At 41.6% G+C, this 14282-nt stretch overlaps 1 protein-coding gene across 5 annotated transcripts in view; it reads right to left on the bottom strand.

Annotated features, from left to right (window-relative positions):
• PALM2AKAP2 (PALM2 and AKAP2 fusion) overlaps positions 1 to 14282 on the bottom strand; it is a 266499-nt gene that overhangs the window by 102900 nt on the left and 149317 nt on the right. For all 5 annotated transcript variants that reach the window (XM_064404842.1, XM_064404849.1, XM_064404839.1 and 2 more), the window contains one exon: positions 932 to 1014. In XM_064404842.1, the coding sequence (XP_064260912.1) occupies positions 932 to 1014 (83 nt within the window). The remainder of the gene's footprint in view (positions 1 to 931; positions 1015 to 14282) is intronic.

Raw genomic sequence — 14282 nt, 5'->3', positions numbered from 1 at the left:
AAAGGAGACTCAGAGGTGACCTTATCACTCTCTTCAACTTCTGAAGGGTGGCTGTGGTGAGCTGGGGGTTGGTCTCTTTCTCCGGGCAACAAAAGACAGAACAAGAGGACACAGTCTCAAGCTGCACCAAGAGAGATACAGGCTAGACTTAAGGAGGAAGTTTTTCACAGAAAGAGTGGTCAAATACTGGAATCATCTGCCCAGGGAGGTGGTGGAGTCACCATCCCTGGATGTGTTTAAAAAAAGACTGGATGTGGCACTTGGTGCCATGACCTAGTTGAGGTGTTAGAACATGGGCTGGACTTGATTATCTTAAAGGTCCCTTCCAACCTAGAAATTCTGTGATTCTGTGACAAAGAAAAAGGAGTGTTCCCCGTCATGGCTTTTCCAGCAAAACAGAGTTTCCATGTGCCACCCCACTACACCAGGCTACTGGGAAAGACACTTGGCAAAGCTTCTCAGACCTCCTCATGCTGACAAGCTGCTCACAGAAAGCTGCCCAGCAGATGAAAGGAGGTGAAAGCAGATGAAAGGTAGCAGTATTTGCAGGGGAGCCTGAGAAGAAGAGAATAGAACGTGCAAGGAAGGATGTGTGGGAGACTGACTGACAGTGAGGAAGGACAGAGTTTGACACCATCTTCCTTGAACTGCCAGGTTTATTTAACCAAATTTTGGAGAGATTCACTTTTATTGAAAATCGTCGTAATCCTAACCATTGCACTGGACTTGTAGCTGCTTCTAAAGTGGCCCTGTGGAAGCCAAGAGAATACAGTTTACACCAGTGGGCTCTACTGTGCAAAACTACTCCCAGCATGACAGCATCCTTGCATCTGAAGATAGGATGCACTCCACTGAGTGTGGGGTCCATCAAGAATTATGGACAGTGCAGATCCCTGTGCCTCCCACAAGGACACTGTGAGAGGAGACTTACCCCTGCACCCTCCTTGGCTTCAGAACTTTCACAGGAGCATGGTCCCGATGGGTCCCTCAGCAGCATAGCCAATCCTCCTGCACCTACAAAACCAAAGACATTTATTGTCCATGGGAGAATACGCATGGCTGAGAGGTTGCTTTGCTTTGCTTTGTTTTGGATCCATTTCTACCCACCACACTCTGTCACCAACCTAGTGTTTTGTCATTCTTGTTAAAGAACATAGAAAGGCTACAAAAACTGTGACTGACAAATATTTTTGCCAGCTGAACACAGCTGTGTGCTGCATAGAGGCAGCTGGCTCTTTGGGGAAAATGCAATGGGTGCTTAATGTTGACACAGTGTGCCATGGCTCAGGAAGAACATACTCCATTCCAGACCACTCAGTGGCCTCCCTGTCCCTAGGCTGGTTCCCAGTGGCAGAGCTGCCCTGGTTCCTGATGGGGTAGTGGGATGGCTCTTGTCACCCCCAGGCAGCTGCCTAGACACTGGTTGCTCTGTGCTCACCCTTGTTGCTGTGCTGAAGGTGTGTCTGTGCTCACACTCTGTATGAGATGGTCCTGTCTCTAGGAGAAGCTAGAGGACTTTTCATCACTTCTGTGCATCCAAAGGGCAGGGAAAATAAGAGCACCTGGACCCCTAACTGAGATTATGTTATATTAGAGAATGCTGTTCTGTCATGCATGCAGTAGTTATCACTGCTTATTGGGTCATGTCAGGTCACAAGCACAGCTTGCAGGGCATGGTGTGGGCAGCCTGTCTGGGAGAACCTCTGCACTTTTATTTCTGTATCAAACTTAGGCCTATAAAGAAGGTAAGAACATATCCACTGATCTCACTTTCAGGGACAATCTTGTTTAAGCACAGCTAGCCACAGACAGCTGTTTGATTGCTTTCAGAATTTCCATAGCAATGGCAATAATTAAATAATGTTGGGTTAGAGTCAGATTAAATCAGTGAATATTTTCTAGGTTGTGAAATTAAATTATAGGGGTTACATGATCTCCTCTGTAAAGAAGCAAGGTGTGTAAGGATTTGTGTATTATTTCCAGTAGCTCTACTGAAGGTACACATTCACACAGGGAGTACATTGAATAAAGCTCCTTATGCTACCACAGCACAGTGCATGCCTACTAAATTTTAAATGAGTCTCTCATGTAATAATACATCTTGAAATGGCTTTGCAGACCTTGGTCAATACAAGGATAGTTATTCATGTCCTCTGCTGTTACTTGAGTCTATAATCTTGAGTGTATCTCTTGAACTCACTACTGTTTGTGTATGCATCACCATTGTGTTATGATTACTTATGCAAAAAGGATCTGTGTTTCAGAGATGCCCTTGGCATATTTTTTGCTCCAGTGGACAGTGGCACATGCTAATAGTGTTACCTTGAGCTGTAGTTGAGAGAGACTTTCTCTACAGACCTGCATCTTTTCTTCTAACAATATTGGCTGGTTGCAGCTTCAGTTAGACTTCTTTTGCTCTGGGAGAAAAAGTGCCAGTGGGACTCATGTGCCCATAAAAATCCTGAAAATGCTTTTAACTTTTTCCAGCACAGGTTCTCTGGAGCTGGTTCTTCCTACCTGCTGAGCTATGTTGTCCATGTAGCCCACAGAGCCAATAGATATCCCTCAGGAAAGCTTGAGAACTGCATTAAAACCAACTTGAGAAGTAATGGAATTGAGACGTTTTTTCTTGTGTTCTCCACACTCTGAAACAGTCCACAAAATCAGAACCCTAATCCTGTGACTTTACCACAGGATTGATCCCTTCTTTGCATTCATCTGTATGCTCTATGGGGTTCCCATAGAGTATTGCTGTTTTGGAAGTGAGGCTGCAGAAAAAGCAACTAGTTTATTCTGCTCTGAGTTTTTTGTCTCTTATTTTTTTTTCTTTCCAGCTCTCTTTGATAGCTTTATTCATGTTAATCTCAGACCAAAAGGATTGTCCTTTTTATATATCTATATATGACATTTCAGCATAATGGGTCTTTGATTGTCTACTGATATTTATATGCTCTCCAGAAAACCAGATGTGAAAGAGATCTGTGTACCTTTTTTTATCGTTTCACTAAAACTTCCCTTCATACTCATGCTACTTTGCATCTTTTTCTGCAATGTATTTGGAATTGTGAAGATTTTGCTCGTTATCCTTGAATGGATGCCTCCACATTACCTTGTAGCTGTCAGACTGCGTCAGAGAATAGGAGCAGTTGGTGCTGAAATATCTAAGTCTATATTATAAATACTTCCAGGATGTATGGAAACGTCAGGCTAGATTTAGTCCGATTCCTTGGAGTGAATGTTACCATACTATCATAAAGAACACTACTTGATTTGAATATTTATGTTTACGCTATGGCTTGAAAAGTGTTTCCTGTGACCCTGCAGCAGAGTTTCTGGTTTGGTTTCCTCTAAAAGCACTCTCGCATGCGACTCAACAGTACATCTGTAGTGTGAATCACTCCACATCTGAATCAACTGCAAATGTGGTAGAGGAGAGAGGAATGAGTTCACTAAAAACCATACTACTGCTCTCTGATGAAACGCTGATGTATGTGCAGCCTAAGCCCAGCAAGAAAGTGTAGCCTGCTGACTAGGATGTTAAGTGGAAATGTGAGTTACCTAATTTCACACTTGTGCTACAACTAGCATTCTGCATACTCCTTGGAAGGCACTGGTATTGTCTTAAGTTCTGCACTTGTAAGATATATTCCCCACTGATGTGGCAACACTTGAAAGACTAAGGAGAGAGTACTACAGTGGTAAAAAATGTACCTTGCTAGAGAAAAGTCATGAAAGTCTGAGGCCTAGAAATTAACATGCATAAGAACTTATATATTTCCTGCACACCTCACAAAATAAATAAGTATCATGAGTAGACTTCATCCCCCACTGTTTTTGGTGACAGGTCATATCTGCTGTAGCATTGAGCTTGGATTTGATTTACATGAAGGATGTGGCAATGTCATAATCACCCTTGGATTAAAAAAAATAAAATCCAAGCATGTTCACATTCATGGACATGTTATAAAGGCCTAGATAGTACCAGTTCCTGCTGCTATTAACACAGTTAAGTTTTTACGTTTATAATCATCTGTACAGCAGTGATGAAGTAAATTGAGCAGAACAGCTGCAGGGCAGCTTCATCAGCACTCTTGGGGCTCAGTGGCTTTTCATCCATATTTGTGCATGCTAGCTCCACGTCTGTGCAGCACTGTGCTGACTTCTTTGTTTCCTTTTATTTGCTGTTCATTTCAACTGTGAATAGGGTTTGATAGATGACAGGAGGTTTGCAATAAAGAGGACCAAATAATAATACAGGAATGAAGCTGAGCTAAAAGCTTTTCCTTAAGAGACATAGCCACACAGATTTGGGAGAGAAATCAAGGTGCAGATAATTAGAATGAATTTGGGCTCTCACCAGCATCAGCTAGAAGAGAAAGGAACAGATATTGTCAAGACAGGAAGACTGAAATTTGAGTAAAAGTCCAGTAGCTCCTGGTGATTTATTTGGCAGTGAATGTGCAGAATATGGGTGAAAAAGTAAGGTACTGATGAGGAATCTGGAAAACTGTTTTGTGCACCCACGCATTGCTCTAAACAAACAAGGGAAGATTTTATCTGCCTGTTCCTGAATCACAGTTCTTCATGGTTAGCACTGTGACCACAGGGAAGCACCTCTGATTGGGCTAGCTTTGGCCTGGGGGCACCACATCATCTCAAGGGTCCTTGTTCCAGCAGTCTCAGTCTCCCAAACACTTTGAGTTTCTATTCTACTTCCACAGAAGCTAGACAGAGAAGGGAAACTTTAAGGTGCAATTCAGCTACTAAAGTATGTAAACTCTCTGCAGTGACCCAAAACTCCTTTAGAAAACCCACGAACTACAGACTTAGGACCTTAGTTTTGATATTTGTTTTAGTGACAGAGAGCTCTGTGTTTTCAGCATAGAGACTCCATTGCTGTGCTGTTAAGCTGTCAGGAAACAACTCCAAACTTATGCCATACACCCATTAACATTGGTGTAGTCTCCATCCATCCAAAATCTGGAAGCCTACATCCTCTTGTCAGAGAAATTGGTTCAGTAAAGAAGCAGGTTGTAGCATAAGAGAAGCTGAATCAGAGAGCAATTTAGTGCAAATATGTGTCTCCTCAGAGGAAAAGGCAGATAAAGCACTTAAGAGTATTCACCAGGAAAACTACATCAAGCTTTCTTCATTTCTCCCAAGACAGTAATTTTTGTCTGACCAAATCAGCTGTCTGCTGGAATGCAGATGGATCAGTTTATTCTCTTTTACTGAGACAGTTTGCTTGTGGACGACACTTCTAGTCCTTTTCAAAGCCAAGGAACATTGTATACGTGTGTCCCAAAAGCACAAAGTACTACTCCTAGATTGCTTCTTTCTCCCTTCTGCAGAGTGCTTGTATCCCTGATGTACTGGCCAGTCTGCGGCTCACAAGAGTGCCTCCTGCCCTGTTCAGACTGGAACAGGTCAGCTCAAACCACATAAATCCTGGAACATCATTTAACTTGGTCTTGAACAGGCCAAGGAGGCAATTTATTACAGCAACTATTTTCACTTGACTTGGATCACAGGAATTCCTGCTGTTCCTCAGTCTGCTTTCTTTCAACTACCCAGGACTTGTCATTAAAAATGAACGATCGACTATGTCTTCATGTTAATGTCTTGGCAGTGCCCAGCTCAGCCGGCGGGCAGATGCCATGTTACACTACACAGCAGAGATTGTCACCAGTGATTCCTGTGATTAATAGAAGGTCTTCAGAAAAATAAAATCCTCAAAGAAAGAGAGGGAGAAAAAAAAGGACACAGTCTAGGAAAAATCTTCTAGCAAGACTGCTGACATGTTTATTTATTAAACCACTAAAAGGCTTGGTGATTTCCTGGTGTTCAGACTGGGAGAGGTCACATAACAGCAGAAGAAAAAGGCATAACTTCAGTGGTGAAGAAAACCACTGATTTATCTTTTTTTTGCACTTTAATGCTATGTCGAGGCATTGCATGCTTGCTGTGTTTTGAAACAACAGTAGGGAAAATTTCTTACCCTTTTAATCATGTTTTGAGGGCTCTAAGAGTTAAGAAAAATTTTATACTCTATTTAATAAAATCTTCAGTCTTAGAAAAACTTGCAGAAAGTGCTGTAGGCGCCACTTTTTTTGATGTGCCTCATAGCAATTGTCTGAAGCACACTAGCTCACTTAATGTGTTTTTCTGCATCTGATGTTATTAACTGGGTTGAATGCCGAGGTTATAAAGCTAATAGCACAATTCTCTTTTGCTGATTTGCTTTTCCTTTCTAAATGGTTTCCCTTTTTTCAGCTTTCACATTGTGATGTATTTTGTACTTAAATACAAATAAGACAAAATTCTCCCTGCTTGTACTAGCAGGAGGGAAATCACACTTACTTATGCCCCAAGAAAAAGGAGCCTTGACTGGTGAGATCCTTCAGAGTGCTGGTTGGTTTGTGGCCACACCAGAAACATTGTGTCTATACTAAGAATAAATGTCAAAGTCTCAGTCTCCAAAATTCAGGCTTACATTTTAGATGCAGATGTCTGGCACCATTTTGGAAAACACCTAAGACTTTTATCAGTGGTTGCAGGCATACCAATTAAAGCCATTGTGCAGATCTCCATCACTGAGATGGATTAGTTCCCTTCAACGCAGGCTTTCAGGAAGTGATTTGAATTAGTCCAGTCTCACCATACTCTTGACATGTTTTTTCCATGTTTCATTTGTGGGGGAAGTGATGGTGGCTTGGAAGACCAGTTATATCTTCAGCAATTCACTACAAAGTCATGCAATACCAGTCTAAATATCTGTCCTTTACTTTTTTTAACAAGGAATTTCTACCTACCAACATAGTTTCTAGTGACCAACTGTGATAAAATAATGTTGATTCACATCTTGTAGGCATTTTCTCATAGATTTAGCTCTGTGGGAAAAAACTGTTTAATAGTTAGTTCTAGTACCACAAAATAGCTGCAAGTGTGCAATGAAGTTCATAATTTCTGCTATGAAGCAATCAAAATGCCCTCAGAACCATAATCTACATGTATTTTGGAAAGAAACCTTAAGTATAGACCAGCCCTAAGATTAAAACTATTCTAAGAGAATAAAATTGCAATGTTGCTTAGAAAATAACTCTCAGTCCCAGCAATCTTGATCACAATGAAGAACTTTTGATGGAAGTGAGAGAGAACCACTAAAATTTTTGACAGAGAAAATGTCTTCAAAACATAAGCTAAAACTCTGACATGAATTTGGAGGCATAAATAAGGGAAAAAAACCAGTGAATTCTGTTTTTCTTGCTTGTAATAATTTGCCTTGGAGTACATTCCCTTATTTGGAATGACTAGGTAAGAAGAATGATATTCTATTGTTAAAAGAACAGATATCCTCCCAACTTCATAGGGATTTAGCTCCTGTATGTCACAGAAGTGCAGCTGAATGATTAATTCGTTGCCTTGAACAAAAGTTTAAAATTAGCAGAGAACTCCTTGAATAATATGAAGAAAGGAAGCACAAGTGATGTAATGCAAGCTCTTTTTAATCATGACATCTTAAACCTGACCACAGAAAGAAAGCAGAAGATAGCAGAAGGATTATCTGCTACAGATAACCATTCTCTGTGAGGAGAAAGAAAAGCCATCACTTACAGAAACAGCACTGAAAGTTCATCTTTAGTGCAGGAGATGAGACAACTTGTGGTACTAACCTTGCTGCACCCATATAAAAGATTTCTTGGCCCCAAGAAATGCCTTTGCATAAATAACCATGAAGACAAGGTTCTAACTTTCTCATCACAGCCAACAGAATGGGCTGCAAAAGCTATGCCAAATTCCATTAGCTGCTAAGTCAGACAACTTATCTCCTCCCTTCCTCATGCTGATCTTGCCTACACTGATGCAGACAATGCATATTTTTATGATTATTTTTTAAATTTCCTGAATTAGATCTGCAGTTGCATGTACCAGTGGTTGGGAATGCTTCATACATATGCAGAAGATATGTTGTGGATGCATCTGCAATAGTCAAAAGTGACATGAGCAGTTAAACCTACTTTTCTCTTTGTTGACATTTAGCAGCAGATAGGATATTCCCCACTAGTATCAAATAGTACTGCTGAAGTAAATGCCCGCGTCTTTGCAGTGCATCTCCTAGGAATGGTAGGAAAGCAATCTCCATTTTTCAGCTAACTGTGTCTTTAGATGATTTTCCAATTAGGCTTATCTGCTTTTTCCTGTGAAAAAACCAGTTTGACTCAAGAGGGTAAAACCTTATATATGTCAGATTGCATAACTGCAGAAGGGGTGTGACAAACATACTCTGCTGACATTTAGCTGCAGGTAATAGAATGTATATGAGAGAAACTGCTGCCATCAATTTTCCTTTAACACCTCATGGTCTCCTAGGAGGTGACATTTTGAATCTGGTTTGCATTTGGAGATCTTGCAAAAACGTCAGGCTCTCTGAAGGTGATTACAAGTGAATGAACTGCATGCATCCACCTGTGGATTTAGGAATAAACAGGTATAACTTTTTGTGAGCAGCCCTGTTCCATGCTGGTAAGAAATGTCATATTCCTAGATTTTCACAGGTAATCCATGAGTTAAACTAGTAAAACAAGGAGGTTTATAGCACAAAACCATGAAGAACTTGTTCAGTTTTTGACAAAGCAACAGGAAGACCCCTGAGAACACCGAAAGGGGGTTTGTATGTCAAATTATTTTGTAGTGGTTAAGAGCCAGACTGTAATGAGGCAGATGTAGCCCAGAGTATCTGGGGCGGTCTAATGTTTGATCTCCAGTTTTGAGTATTTTTGAGTTAAGATTATACTGTCAGTTGTTTTGAAGAAATGTGCAACTTTTCTGACAGAAAAATTTGTATCAATACTTTATGGCAAAGTCAAACTACCAGTTTTGCCAAACTACCAGTGATAGAAAATTATATTAATTAATGCCTTGTCACTGTCTTCCGTTGTGGTCAAGATATGAAAGAATCCCATCCAATCCTACATTTGTACTAGACACACGTTAACACAAAACCTGTAAATTCTGCAATGGTGGAGTCAAATTTTGCTAGATCTGGCACATGAGAGTTGAAAGGTGCAGGTGAATTGGTGTCATCATGAGCCATGACAATGCTGGAAAGCCAAGCAATCCAGGAGAGTGCACACTTTCAGGCCGTGTATTAGTTCACCTGAAGTTGAGGGTAGATCCACTATCTGAAAGCAGAGATCCAGAGCACTGAACAGAGTTAGTAAATGTGTAATCAAACTAAAATCACTCATGATGTAAGGTTAATTTGACAAAAGGACATCTGAGATAAGATCCAGACGTTAAAGGATGGAGATGCATGTCTTCACCTAAGCTTAGCTGTGCCACGTGGTAATCAGTTTCAGTGATTTCAGAGAGGGTACTTATAGAGTAAGTTACTGTTCAATTAGAGAAGATGCATCAACCTCTGGCCTCTGTGGATAATCTTAGAAAATTATATGTAATTTGAAAAAATTATAATGTTTGCTTTCAAAGTACTATTTGTTTTTACTAGCAAACACAATAACCAGATATGGTACATCCTTCTCAGTCATTCACAGATCAACTCCCCAGTTAAAATAGCTAGTGAAATGTTTCATTTCCTAGCCACAACATTCAAAGGAGGCATGACTTGCTGGTCAAAACTCCAGTGATGTTTCTTATTAAAGCCATACGCTTTAGAGAGTTCAGTAAAGGATTTCTTGACTCCCTACTAGAGGAAGAGATCAAATGCTTAAAAAGCAAAAGCCAAAGGAAAAGGAGAATAAATTATGATTTTGGTTTCATGATATTGGGTGATGATTTTCACCTAAAAGTTTAATATTTTAGGACAGAGCATAAGTTAATGTGTAATGTCAAATTATGTCACATCCATCACCTTCCTAAGACAATGCTTAGGGCATTATGAGAAACATAACAACCAACACTTCACAGAATCACAGAATAAGCTGAGTTGGAAGGGATCCACAAGGGTCATTGAATCCAACACCTGGCCCTGCACAACTCCATCCCCAAGAGTCATATCGCATGACTGAGAGCATTGTCCAAACTTCTTGAACTCTGTCAGAGTGGTGCTATGAACAGTTTCCTGGGGAGCGTGTTCCAGTGCCCAAACACCCTGGTGATGAATCTTGTCTTAATAGCCAACCTAAATCTCCCCTGACACAGCTTCAGACCATTCCCTTGGGTCCTGTCACTGCCACCACAGAGCAGAGATCAGTGTCTGCCCCTCCTCTTCCTCTCACAAGGAAGCTGTAGCTGCAGTGAGATCTCCCCTCAGTCTCCTCTTCTCCAGGCTGAACAGACCAAGGGACCTCAGCCACTCCTCACATGGCTTCACCCCAAGGCCCTTCACCTTCCTCATGGCCTCCTTTGGACACTCTCTAACAGTTTAATGTCTTTTTTGTGTTGTGGCACCAGAACTGCCCCCAGCACTTGAGATGAGGCTGTCCCAGTGCAGAGCAGAGCAGGACAATCCCCTCCCTTGCCCGGCTGTGATGCTGTGCCTGATGCTCCCAGGGCACGGGGCCCTCCTGGCTGCCAGGGCAATGCTGGCTCCTGTTCAGCTGGCCATTGACCAGGGCCCTTTCCTGCACTCATTTCTGCTTTCCAGCCTGTCATTCATTTGTCTGTCTGTCTGTACACCCAGGGTTGCCCCATCCCAGGTGCAGAACCCAGCACTTGCCCTTGTTGAATTTCATGCAGTTGGTGCCTGCCCGGTCCTCTCATTTGTCAAGGCCTCTCTGCAGGGCCTTCCTGCCTTTGAGGGAGTCAGCTGCTCCTCCCAGTTCTGTATCATCTGACCTTACTTAGTAACCCTTCCAGTCCTGTGTCCAAGCCATTTATGAAGCTGTTAAAGAGCACAGGGCTGAGCATGGAGCCCTGTGGAAGCCCCCCAGTGACAGGTGAACAGTCTGGTGTCACCCCATTCCCTGTAACTCCTCGTGCCTGACCCCTGAGCCAGTTGCTCACTCATCACATAGTTTGTTCATCCAGCCACGTGCTGGAGAGTTTGTCCAGAAGGATTCTGTAAGAGACAGCATCAAAAGCTTTACTGAAATCCAGAAAGATTGCATCAATTGGCTTCCCTTGATCGAGCGAATCTTGTCATGAAAGGAAATCGAGTTTGAAAAGCAGGACTTTCCCCTCATGAAGCCATGCTGGCTGTGACAGTGGCTGTGACCTGAAAACACTCTTCTTCAGGTGTTTTTTCAATACTTCCCAGAATAATCTTCTCCACAACTTTATGTGGCATTGAAGTGAGACTGACAGGTCTGTAGTTTCCAGGGTCCTCTTTCTTGCTCTTCTTGATAATTGGAACAACATTCATCAACTCCAGCCAGCTGGGATTGCTCTAGATTCCCAAGACTGCTCAAAAATCAACAAGAGAGTTTTTGAAATTACATCAGCCAGCACTCTGAGGATTCTTGGGTGAATGCCATCAGGCCCCATTGATTTATAGGGATCCAGCTGGAGCAGCAGATCCTGCACAATTTCAGGTTTGACTGGGAGTTCAACACACTCGCAGTCATGGTCCTCCAGGCATTAAGACGCTCCTGGTCCTTCACCCATGTTGAAGGCAGAGGCAAAGGATGCATTAAACACTTCTGCCTTGTCTACATCATTGTTGATGAGGTGACCATTCTCATTGTGTAATGGACCAATGTTATTTCTACACTGCCTTTTGCCTTAAATATAGTTGATAAAACCCTTTTTATTTTCCCCCATGTTTCCTGCCAGCTTCAACTCCAGTTGAGCTTTGGCCATATTTTCTCCCTACACTGGCAAACAACATCTATCTGTTCTTCTCATATCACCTGACTTTGCTTCCACTGTGTGTATACATTCTTTTTTTGCCTCATTTCCAAGAGAGGATCTCTATTCTGCTTGATTTCCAGCATTTGGGAATTGCCTACTCCTATGCCCTTAGGCAGTGATATTTGAAAAGTGACCAGCCCTGATGGACCTGGGCACTGGCAAAAGCATTTTCCCAGGGGACATTACTCACTAGTGCCCTGAGCAGCCTGAAGTTTGTTCTCCTCATGTCCAGAGGCAAAGTTTTGCTGACTTTTCCTCCTGACAACAGTTGTTCCATGATCACTGTGGCCAAGATGGCCACTCATTTCCACTTTGCTCATGAGATCCTCTCTGTTGACAAGCAGCAGATGCAAGAGGGCATCTTTGAGTTAGTTCCCTTCGGACCTGCTCCAGACAGCTGTCATCCAGCTTTTCTAGGAAGCCTCCAGCCTGGGTTGTACTAGTTGTGTGATGCTCTCAGTTAACTTCTGGCAAATTGAAGTCCCCATGACAGGACAAAAGCAGTTGACTTGGAATTGTCCCTTAGTTCCTCAATGAATCTGTTGGCATTATTGTCCTGGCTAGGAGGTCTGTAGAAGATTCTCACATTGATATCCACGTTATTTGTTTGTCCCTTCTTATCCAGAGGCTGTCAGCTGTGGATTGCCAACTGTGAACTCCATATATTCTAACCCTTTTGTTACTTTAAGTCTCACTGTAGAGAGATGGGCCAACTGGATATAACTATGTAGATTTTCCCATGCTTTGAGAACTCATGTAAAGACATCATCCAGAAACAGAAACCCTGCACATTAGTAAAGCCTCTAAGCCTTCAGATAAGCAAACATACAGGACATTAAAGAGATGCTTTCTCTCTGCACTTCCTAAAGGAGCATAGGCCAGTCATGTATTCCCAAAGGCCTTTGTCCTCTCTCACTTCTTCAAGGCCACAATGTGTGCTCCTCAAAATATGCCCTGCTGGTGCAATTCAAAAACTCTTACTCTTATATCTGTGGTATGCTAAACATGGCTCGTCAAGTGTAGAACAAACAGCTATGGCACAATCCAAAGTCAGTAGGAAAAATCTGTTTTTCTCCTGCAGGCTTGTGGAGATTATCAACTCAGTTTTACCTGTTCTCTCTCAGCTGTGTATCTGTCCTGTGACATGCATTGTCTAAATTAAAAATTAAAAATATTCCTGAGGCAATGAAAGTCTTTAAGCACTTGCATTCCAGAGTACATCAAAACACAGTAAAGCTGATGCTTCACTTTGGATAACTGCGCTTTTTTTGGAGTCACATTACTTTAGTTTACAGCACCCTCATTGCCTGCTGGGGAAGAAGTCACATGCAAGACAGGCCCATGATGTGAGAGGCTTCCCTGTCTAATGAGACAGTCCATCTGTGCAGGCTGCGGCAAAGAGAAAGCTGATGAATGAACAGTATTTGTAACTATGGAGTTTTTACAGAGCTTGAGCCCTGAGCCTAGCTGGAGGCATTCTGTGTAATAAGCAAAATTCACCTCCTTTTAAAATGTAGATTTTGTAGTATACTTGCATCTCTCTTAACCTGTCCTGTTTCTTTTGTTCCCTCCCTTCCTCATTAGCATGAACACCAAATAGCGTTGAGTAAAGTGTCTTCCTTAGAGAATTAGCTACCATCTTGAGGAAAAAAACAGCATAGAGCCTGTACCAGGGTAGCAATAATAATTTTGTGCAGCTCCCATCTTGACAATAAACCTGTAATAGCAGTGGAATAGAGCATGAAGAAGGCATAAAATTACATCAGGGTTTCAATTACCTTTCGTATTACCTGTAACTCAAATACTTACTGCTTCAGTGCTAGAGTTATTACTTACTTTTATAAGATTTTAAAATAACACCTTAAAGAGGCAGCCTGCCCTGTAGACAGAGAATCCAGCTTTGAAAACAAACAAAGAGCAGGAAATTTCAGAAGGTTTCAGGTTAAGCCCCCAAATGTCAGGCTGCTTATTTAAACCATTCCTGCTGAAATATAGCAAGCTACAGTTCTTGTGAGATTTTCAGAAATTAGAAGTGTATTAGAAAGCCTCTTTTTGAAAGAACCACTGTACTTTAATATCAAGTATTGCATGGAACATGATATTGTGCAGCATAATGAATAAAGAAGAGAGATGGTGTTTGGTGATTTTGGATTTTGTTTGTTGGTTGGTTTTTTTCTCGTTTTTATTTTTCTTCAACTTTAAATCAGTCAAATTGCTTGATCCTCAGTAGCTCTCAATTTGTGAATAGTTCAGCCTGAGTTTAAAATAAGTTTGTGACTGACTGCCTCTTCCCTTATTCAAATAGTCTCTTCACAATGTGTACCAAATAACAGATAAAAATACTGTCATGCATAATTTCTTTTAACAGTACAGGTAGGTGCTTGGATTTTCCACATTTATTTTCTGAGAATAGTATGAGTACAAGACATCTTCTAAGAATACAAGAAATGCCCTACTGGACTGGAAAAATT

The sequence above is a fragment of the Passer domesticus genome, chromosome Z (assembly GCF_036417665.1).
Source record: "Passer domesticus isolate bPasDom1 chromosome Z, bPasDom1.hap1, whole genome shotgun sequence".
In the NCBI taxonomy this organism is placed as follows: Eukaryota; Metazoa; Chordata; class Aves; order Passeriformes; family Passeridae; genus Passer; species Passer domesticus.
The sequence above is the reverse complement of the archived record's forward strand: the minus strand, read 5'-3'. Positions and strand labels throughout refer to the sequence as shown.